This window comes from Pelodiscus sinensis, chromosome 12 (genome assembly GCF_049634645.1).
Source record: "Pelodiscus sinensis isolate JC-2024 chromosome 12, ASM4963464v1, whole genome shotgun sequence".
NCBI lineage: Eukaryota > Metazoa > Chordata > Testudines > Trionychidae > Pelodiscus > Pelodiscus sinensis.
The window spans coordinates 36,787,883-36,798,057 of NC_134722.1; the positions used below are offsets into that span (position 1 = coordinate 36,787,883).

General features: G+C 52.3%; 1 protein-coding gene across 1 annotated transcript in view; it reads right to left on the minus strand.

Moving 5' to 3' along the window:
• The window catches only part of SLC12A4 (solute carrier family 12 member 4), a 90,707-nt gene extending 81,135 nt beyond the window's left edge, over window positions 1–9,572 (minus strand). The window contains exon 1 of the mRNA XM_006121105.4: window positions 9,365–9,572. Coding sequence (XP_006121167.2) covers window positions 9,365–9,506 — 142 coding nt within the window. The 5' untranslated portion in view covers window positions 9,507–9,572. The remainder of the gene's footprint in view (window positions 1–9,364) is intronic.
• Between the last annotated feature and the right edge of the window lie 603 nt (window positions 9,573–10,175).

The following is a 10,175-nucleotide window of genomic DNA, read 5'->3' on the forward strand; positions in this document are numbered from 1 at the left end:
TAACTGCATGAATTCTTATCAGTTCCTCAACTATTCTATAGTCCCCGGGGGTGGGGCCGGCAGCCAGTGTGCTCTGGCCCCACTCCCACGGAGTCCCCTGCCACTAGCAGGAGCTAGTTCATGAGGGGAGCCAGATTAAAATCCAGCTCCCTTCGCAGACCAGCTGCCTGTTGCCCCGCACTGCTGCCTCTGATATAGAGGCAGCAGTGCGGGGTGGCAGCAGCCTCTGTCCGGATGGGAAGGGGGGCAGGCTGAGCGCCTGGACCCAGCGCGAGCTGGAACTGAGCTAGGCTGCTAGCCTGCTAAAAAAATGACTTGCGGGGGAGGGGAGAAATGTGTCTAGTCTATAGTGTTAACCTATAAGCTTTTGCTTATCAGTTAATTGACTATACTATTACATCCCTACTGCCAGCACGCTTATTGCCAGGTGACACCTGCACATGTATGCATGGACTGCCCACATAACAGCACACGCACTTTGGGCAGAATCAAGAACTGAATTGTAAATGTACACATTCCAATTACACAAACGTATAACAGCCTATCTGGGGTGACAGCTCCCACCAACTGCCAGTAGCCTACTCACATGCCATACTCACAACTGCCATGGAACATCCTGGAACACTCTCTGCTGCCTGTTGCTCCCCTCCCCTGTGCCCATCCTCAGTTCCAGTCGGCTACTTGCAGAGTTTCCAGGTGGCACTGCCGGCCTTTCGTAGGAGCTTGCCTCACTCTGAGTGCCTCATTACTTGGTTCTCCCTTGCACTGGATGCTTCCCTACTAGAGATCCTCCCCCTTTTTCTTTTGCACTCCCCTCTGGCCCCTAACTTGCTATAAGCATTCCATGACCTACCAGTGCCACAGCAACTGGCTTTCTGCATATAAAAACAGGGCCGGCATTAGGGGTAGCAATCTGAACAGTTGCCTGGGGTCCTCTGCAACATGGGCCCCTGCAAATCTACACTGCTTAGGCTTCAGGGCCCCGGGCCCTGGGCCCTATTCAGTGGGGTGTCTGTATTCTACTCTGGGCCCCTGCACGTTTAATGCTGGCAGTGCTTGGTCACTGCCCTCCAAAAGACCCTGGACTGCTGGTTGAGAACCACTGCCTTACACCTCTACATTAAGGTGGAGGGAGGGTCTCAGAAGCACAGAAGAGACACAGGGCGTTATCGTCTTCTCTGTGCAGTCACAAAAGGATGGAACCCAGCAGGAGAGAAAAGAAGGGCCAGCTGTCTTCTCCCCGGACCTGGAGTTTTCCTTTGCTGGGTCCAGAAAACAGAAAGGGGTCTTCACTTCCCAATCCCTAACTACAAGTCTGGAGATCACTGGCAAACAGGGACAAAAGATTTTCCCCCTTCCTCGAACCTCCAAACTATGGGTCCTGAGGCAAGGAGCTAGCATGTCGGTAGAGGCAGCAAGTCCACGCACAAGGCTGGATTAAAGGCTTTTAGGGGCTGCAAGTTAGGGCCCCAGGCTGGGCAGGAGGGCCCTTTGCCCAGAGCCTTGAATTGTAGCGCTTAAAACTCCAATGTTCCTGGCCAGTCCTTCCTGACACGGGAGGGGGGAAAGGCGGCTTGGCGCACTGCCATTCCTTTGCTCCCTGCAACTGGAGCCGGGTGGCCATGAACACCAAGAAGTGCCATCCCCGCTCTCCTCTTCCCTGAAGGGTCTGCCCCCGCAGCTCCCATTGGCTGGGAATCACAGCCAATGGGAGCTGTGAAGGTGAGGGGCAAAGTGACCTGTTCCCCCACCCTGTCAAACAGGAGCTGCCCCAGGTAAGCACTCCGCACGCCCATTCTCTACCCCAGCCCTGAGCCTCTTCCTGCACTCTAAGGGTACGTCTAGACTACATGCCTCTGTCGCCAGAGGCATGTAGATAAGGCTACCAGGCATAGGAAAATGAAGCGGCAATTTAAATAATCGCCGCTTCATTTAAATTTACATGGCTGCCGCGCTGAGCCGACAAACAGCTGATCAGCTGTTTCTCGGCTCAGCGCGGTAGTCTGGACACGCGGGTGTCGACATCAAAGGTATTTGTCGACCACCCAGGTATGCCTCCTGGGATGAGGTTTACCTGGGCGGTCGACAAATGCCTTTGATGTCGACACCCGCGCGTCCAGATTAAAGCGCTGAGCCGACAAACAGCTGATCAGCTGTTTCTCGGCTCAGTGCGGTAGTCTGGACACGCGGGTGTCGACATCAAAGGTATTTGTCGACCACCCAGGTATGCCTCCTGGGATGAGGTTTACCTGGGCGGTCGACAAATGCCTTTGATGTCGACACCCGCGCGTCCAGATTACAGCGCTGAGCCGACAAACAGCTGATCAGCTGTTTCTCAGCTCAGTGCGGTAGTCTGGACACGCGGGTGTCGACATCAAAGGTATTTGTCGACCACCCAGGTATGCCTCCTGGGATGAGGTTTACCTGGGCGGTCGACAAATGCCTTTGATGTCGACACCCGCGCGTCCAGATTACAGCGCTGAGCCGACAAACAGCTGAGCAGCTGTTTGTCAGCTCAGCACGGTAGCCATGTAAATTTAAATGAAGCGGCGATTATTTAAATCGCCGCTTCATTTTCCTATGCCTGGTAGCCTAATCTACATGCCTCTGGCGACAGAGGCATGTAGTCTAGACGTACCCTAAATCCCTAACTCCCTTCCAAACCCTGCACTCCAACCCAAAGCCCCAGCTCCAAGCCCACCACAGTAGCCTAGCTCCATCCTATACCCCAAGCCCCAACCCTGAGTCCCCTCCTGGGCCCTAACTCCCACCCAGACCCCACACCACCAACCTCCTGCCCTGAACCCACTCCCACAGTCCAAGCCCCTTCGCCTCAGCCTGGAGCTCCATCCTGCAACCCAAATGCTTCATCCCCAGCACTACCCCAGAGCCCACATCCCCAGTTGGAGCCTTCACCCTAGCCCATCCCCACGCTCCTGCCTCAACACACATCCTACCCACCCCGCACACTGAATCCCTCATTTTTGACCCCACTATGGAGCCTAGGAGTCCCCAAAATATCTAACAGCCCTGAGCCCCAAGAAGAGTTAATCTGGCCCTACCCATTCATCATCTCTATGTCATGCCTATGCCCAGTGATGTGACCCAACCCACACAAATTCTATAAGGGGGATACAGAAATGGAAAACGTTTTGAGAGAGATGAAGTACAACACATTAACATGGAACTTTCAGCAGATATTTGTCAGCCTCGATATATGTCAGATGTTGCCCTTTGGGCACACTTTTGTATAACACAACTAAACTAAAAAGCAGCACACACGGAGCTATGATACGGCACCCTGCCAATATGCAGAACAGACAACTGGGATTTTGATGGGAAATGAAGTTGCTTTCAGAACGTCAGCAGCAGCTAAGTAAGGCAACGTGGATGCAGCCAAAAGCCTGTACTCTCTTCCCTTCTCTACCCAAATGGATCAGATAGCAGTAGCTCCTGCTAATCCCAGTGGTCATTCATTCTACTCTATCCCCTCCCCCACCAGTGTCTGGGAGCAGGAAAGGATCAAATGCTCCACCATGTGGAGAAGGAACAAGTGAGACTCTTCTCCTATGGCCAGTTGAGGAAAAGACCAACTCATGATAAAACTACAAACAGCCTTGTCTGCACATGGATTATACCTCATGTTAATTACCACACATTAAGACTACATCTATACCGCACCCTTCTTCCGAAAAAGCTTATTCAAATGAAGCATGGAGTAGAACATCACCACGCTTCATTTGCATAAATAATATGAGGCCATTTTTTAACAAGAAGCTTTTGCGCAAAAAGGGCCTGTGTAGACGGTTCCTTTTTGCGCAAAACCCCCTCTTATGCAAGAGCTGTTCTTCCTGAAAAAATGAGGAAGAACAGCTCTTGCGCAACAGGGGGATTTTATGCAAAAAGGAGCCATCTACACAGCTCCTTTTTGTGCAAAAGCCTCTTGCGCAAAAATGGCCCCTAATTAATTATGCAAATGAAGTGTGGCGACATTCCACTCCATACTTCATTTGCATACGCTTTTGTGGCAGAAGGGTGCAGTGTAGAAGTAGCTTAAGATGAGATAAGAACAAACATTTTTACTCAGTGAAGATTAATAAATTTGATGGGCTAATTCCTTACACTGATTTTTGTAGGTGAAGGTTAATCCCTAAAAAGCACTTAGGGACTTGGAGATTGAAGGTTTTCAGAGTTAAGAAAAAACTAGGCCAGCAGGTCCCGACCCACCAAAGAAATTTAAAGTCTGGTACAGAAGCAGACTGCCTGAAGAGACAAGTCAGATAAAGGGGGGCAAGGGAGAAAAAGTTTCACTGATGGGAATCTGACACACAAAGTACTTTACCCAAGACTGAACACCACACCTCTAGCTGAGCCTAGCACTGAACCACAATCTCTCAGGTTCCAGACCAATCCCTTAACCACAATACCATGAAGGTGGTTTGTAGCTGCATGGCCCATGTCCACTGCCAACTACTCCAGCTCCCCCCACCTGTGGGCCAGAGCTGCAATCCCCCAGCACCCAGAATCCTCTGTAGCAGCTGGATGCAGTTAAGGAAGCAACGTATTTCTGGTATTACTCTTACCTCAAGAGACTATCATGGCATCTGTTCTGTATGTCATGAAGCAATACGGTAACAGAAATCCAAAAACGTTCACAATAACTGCTAGGTTACCCAATAAGCATCACCCTTAACTGAGATGCAGGAGCAGCCCCCTAACTGTGGCCCACCGAAGGCAGAGGAATGAGCCAGCCCTGCAGAAGTCAGGAGCCAGTCAGCCTACACAGAGGAGTAACGGTAGTTCGGACTAGGAAGCCTAGGAAGCCTAGTCCGAACTACCTAGTTCGTGCCACATGTAGCCGTGCGGCACGGAGTCCGCACTAGCGGACATTTAAAAATGGCGGCGCCCGGCTTTATGCAAATGAAGCCTGGGAAATTCAAATCCCAGGCTTCATTTGCAACTCCGGTTGCCTACATTAACCACCCTAGTTCAAACTAGGGTGGTAGTGTAGACATACCCTTGGAGATTGTATTTGAAGCTTTCTAAATCTGTGTTGGCCTTACAACACACCCTGGCCTGGCACATTAAAACAGTGGGGTTTCAAATTTTTTTTTCTCATCATCCAGTTGAAGAAAACTGTTGATGCCCACAACCCAACATAATTTGACTAGAGCAGTGGTCTCCAGACTTTTTACACCCAAGATCACTTTTTAAATGACAGAACAAACCAAGATATACCACCCCATCCTTCCCCCAAGGTCCCACCCCTTCTTGAAGCCCCGCCCCACCTTCTCTAGTCTCCTCCTCTCCATCACTTGCTATCCTCAACCCTTATACTGCTGCTTTTTTTTTTCAATTCTTCTGTAGGAAGAGGTTTTTCCAACATTTGGCCTGTCTAGACTGGACCAAATGTCAGAAAAACCCCTTATTTTGGAAGCCCCCTTATTCTTCGTGGAAAGAGGAATACAGGGGTTACCAAAAGAGCATGTTTGCTCCTCCACTAAAAAAAGCGGAAGAACAAACATCCCTGGATGAAGAAGAGTTTTTCTGGGATATCTCTGGAATCCTAAAAAACTCCTGCAGTCTAGCTGTACCCTCGCTGTGTTGAGACACGATGTGTAGGCTCTGGGGTGGGAATGAGGGACTTCTGTGTGGGAAGGGGTGAGAGGTGCAAGCTCTGGGAGGAAATCTGGATGCAAGAAGAGCTTGGGAAGGGGATGCTGGCTCGGGGAGGGGGCTCCAGGCCGGACAGTGTTGGGGTCAGATGGAGGGTTGGGGTACTAAGCAAGCCACAGACTTCTGGATGTGAGGGTGCAGGAATTTGGATTGGGGTATGTAAGGGGCTCAGGGCAAGGGGTTCCAGTGTATGATAGGCTCAGATCTAGGGTCTGGGGGAAATGGGGGTATAGGAGTGTTACGATGCTGTGGCCAGATGGGGGCTTGGCCCCAATTGGGGGTTTGTTGGCCAGGCTTCATTTTTAAATAAAATACTATGTCAAACACAAAGTTTCTGCATTGTCTATATTTATGAGAAGGGCAGGGAACCTGTTTTGAGTCAGGGGTCACTGACCCACAGAAAAGTCAGTTGGGGCCACACAAGTGAGATGCAAAAAAAGAACTCCTCCAAAACCCTCCAAGCCTCACTAATGTGGCCCCAGCTGTGCTGGTGGGAGCAGGGGACATGGGACTGAGGAAGGGTGCTAGTGCATGCTGGGGCAGGGGACAGGGTTCTATGGCTGGGGGGAGGGGAAAGGGAACAGGGTGCTGGGAGCGCAGGGGACAGGGTTCTGCAGCAGGGGACAAGGTGCCAGTGGGGACAGGGTTCTGCGGCTGGGTGCAGGGGAGAGGGGGCACGGTGCCAGGAGGGCAGGGGACAGGGTTCTGCAGCAGGGGACAGGGTTCTGCAGCAGGGGACAGAGGTCTCCTCCCCACACAGAGAAGGGAAGCCCTGTCATGTGCCCCCTGCGGGTCCGACTCCTCCTCTCACAGAGCAGGGAAACCCGCACACGCTCCCCCTACGGGGCCAACACCCCTCCCACCTATCCCCCCATAGAAGAAGGAAGCCCCATTGCGCGCCTCCTCCGGGTCCGGCATGAACCTCCTGCAGAGCAGGGAAGCCCGCACAGGCGCCCCCTCCGGGGCCAACTCCCCCCTCCCACGGAGCAGAGAAGCCCGTGCACACACCCCCTCTGGGGCCAACTCCCCCCTCCCGCAGAGAAAGGAAGTCCCAGCGTGCACCTCTGGGGACTCCCCCGGTAAGCTACCGACATGCCACAGACCTGGGGCAAGGAGCAGCCAGTGCATTTCCGGAACCCACAGAAGTGATGCTCAGCTCAGGACTTCCGTCCACCCAGCAGAAGGCTGCCACTACCTCCATTGTCGCTGGAGGTAGGTAGTGGGGCTTCTTGGGGGTGGGGGAAAATGGGCGGCCCGGAATGCCTCGCGATCGACTGGTCGATTGCGATCAATGGGTTGGTGACCATGGGACTAGAGTGTGGGCTCCCAGGTGAAACTGAGGATAGGAATTTTGGGCTGTAGGAGGGGGCTCCTGCTTTGGGGGGGGGTCAGGGCTGGGGAGGAGGGGCTTACCTTGAGAGGCCCCAGTTAGTGGCGCAGTAGGGGTGCTTAGGAGAAGCAGGTTCCCAGCCAATGGGAGTGCAGAGCTAGTGCTCGGTGCAGGGGCAGTGCAAAGAACCTTGTGTGCTCCCCGCCCAACACTCCCCCCTCCCAGGATCTGGGTCTGCTGCCGCTTCCAGGGCACAGCGCACTCTGCGGTGCTAGGACAGGCAGGTAGCTGCCTTAGCACCCCCACTTGATCCCCATAGCAATGAGACCTGACATTCCACCACCCAGTACTGGATCACAACCAGAACTAAAATGTAAAGGTCACTTGCATCACTAGAACCTCCCTGTTTCCATCACTTACAGAGCTAGATTTTGTTTTTATTTTGTCTGTTTAAAATTCCATTGTTGCTTGCAGTTTGTAGCCACTTTGGTCACCCACAGTGGATCTTCTAAATTCCATTTCATTTTAAAAGTCACAGTGAAACATCCACAAAGGCTAAACAGTGACATCAGTAACCAGTTGAAAAGCAGCCTAATTAAAATTCCATTTCCCTACCATCAGCCCCCAGGATACGCCCCTCCCTCTTAAGAGAGATCTCCTTCTTTAAATAAATTAACTGCTAATGAGATGCGGTTTTGCCTAGCAGAAGCAGCTGCAAAAGCAGCCCCAAGACAATGCACAGAGTATTTGCTTCATTATTTAAGCCCTCATTTTACATTTAAAAAAAGTAGCTGTCAGACCTACAGACCAAAGGAATGAGAGGACATAACCACAGTAGGAAAAGCAAACAGCAACCTGAGATTAGATTGTTTATCTATAGTCTATCATAAATTTATTTAGTTGAAGACCATTTAAATATTTACTCCTGTCAACTTTTAACACTCCTATCACAAATCATGAACAATCCTTCCATGTGCAGGACTAGGCCATAAATTCTATACTCTTCTTCACTAAAAAACTTAAATTTAACACAAAGTATCAACAAGTGATTCAGGGCACAAACTGTTTTGAGGGGGAATAGGGCCAGAAGCAGAAGGATGGGTTGGTTTTTTTAATTGCAGGGACATACGGTCTTTTTGCATCAGAGAAAAACCACTGTAACAAAAATTATGTCTCGTCTCCAGTTCAATGACAGTGCTACACAGACAGGCTAGCCATACACTTTAGAGGGATAGCAGAGTTAGTCTGTAACTGGAAAAACTTAAAAAACAACAAATAGCCTTGCAGCACCTTAAAGACTAACAAAACTAGCCATAACTACTCTTTAGTGGAAAGAAGCAGCATTATTTAATTTTAAAAAGCACTTTTAGATGATAGCCTATCCTACAATTGCATTAGGTCATGTCTAAGAAAATAGAACAAAAATAACTCTGATCCCCATTGATTTTAAAAATAAAAAATGTGGCATTTGAGTTAATCTTCCCATACATGTCATCCTTAGACTGCAAAAGGCTAGGACAGATAGTCACTGGGTAAAGTTTTTCACAAGTAAATCTTATGCTTTACAACGTAGCACAACATCACAGGTCTCATGATTACAGACAGATTTTTCCAAGGGTGCTAAGGAGCTATTTGAAATTCCAGCTTCAAATATTCTATCCAAATAGCATTCTAGTTACATAGAACAGAATAAGCACGTCTGAGACCCATTTCCATTTACTGTATGGCTCTTTTACTGTTATTTTAGCTTCCTAAAATATTTTGTCTTACTGTAGTGGCCAAAAGGCCCGGTTCGTAATCAGAGTCCTCTTATGCTAGGCACAGCAGGGACCCTGAAGAAGAGCAGACACTGATCCTGCCAACCCTCAAGCAACGAGTAACTTTATTCACAGGAGCAGCCCCCTTTGTAAAGTCACAAAACAAGAGCTGCGCCGAGCGGCTAAGAGGCGCCCTGCTGCCCGCGGGGCAAAGGGAGGGAAGCAGCTCGGGGCTGGGGGCTTTAACCCGGCGCTTTTACTCTCGCTACCCTGAAAGGAGAACTCGGGAGTGTGCGGCGTCAGCTGCTGTAACGAGCCTGGTTCCCGGCAAGCAGCTGGACTTTGCGAACTCTCTGCCAAGGCTACACCACCCTCTGTCTGCCCGGGAAAGGCATCGCCCGTCCCTTGCATTGTCCCCACAGCAGTCCCGGCTCAGGGCGGCTGAGCTGCGCTGGCGGGGGAACCCCGGAGCCCCCCCCTTTCCAGCGCCGGACAAAGGGAGACGCAGCCCGGAGGCCCCAGCCCGAGCAGAGGCGACACGTCCTGAGCCCGCCCCAGCGCCTGGCCCGGGAGCCCCGCGGGGGAACGTAGCCCGGCTCACCCTCGGAGCTGGCCGTGTCGTAGGGGTCCGCGGGGCCCCGCGCCCCGCCCGGCTCGCTGTAGTCCACCCAGCTCAGCCCTTCCAGGCTGTCGTAGTCCCCGCGCTGCTTGTCCGCCACCGGCACCACGGTGAAGTGCGGCATCTCGGCAGGCAGCGGCGGCTCCCCGCGGGTCGCTGCCAGCCGGGCGAGACGCGCTCCCCGCCAGCTGCGCATTCCAGCCGCGTGCGGTCACTTCCTCTCGGCAGCCCGGGCGCCTCCACCCCACCCAGCCCGCGGGCCGACCGGCCTCCAAGGGGGGGCTGGGCGAGGGGGCTCCGCTCGGGGAGGGGGAGGGGACTTAGGGACATGACTCAGTCCAGGAATTGAGGGGATCGCTCCGCTCTGCAGTGGGGGAAGGCGAGTTCGGTGTATCCCGGTGACTCGGAGGAGGATTTGGGGGACCCCACTCATCCAGAGGGAAGGGGACTATCACTGAGCGTGCCAGGGTGGGACATTGGGGGTGCTGCACGCAGCAGTGGTGGCAGAGAGAGAATTCCACTGAGCAGAGAGAGGTTGAGAGACGCAATTCATTCAGCAATGGGAAGAAGGGAGGAGACTTGGGGGACCCGGCTCAGCCATGCCAGGTTGGGAGTAGGGACCCCATTCAGCTGTGCTTAAGTGGGGGAGAGAGTGGAAAGAAAAAGTCAAAGCCGGGATCCAAGCAGCATTGTGGCTGGAGAAGGGAGGGGGCAGTAAAAGGAGAGGTCAGGGCAGAAGTGGGGAGATAAGGCCTTGGGAGAAGTCACTGTAGGGGAAGAGGCTCAGCAATGG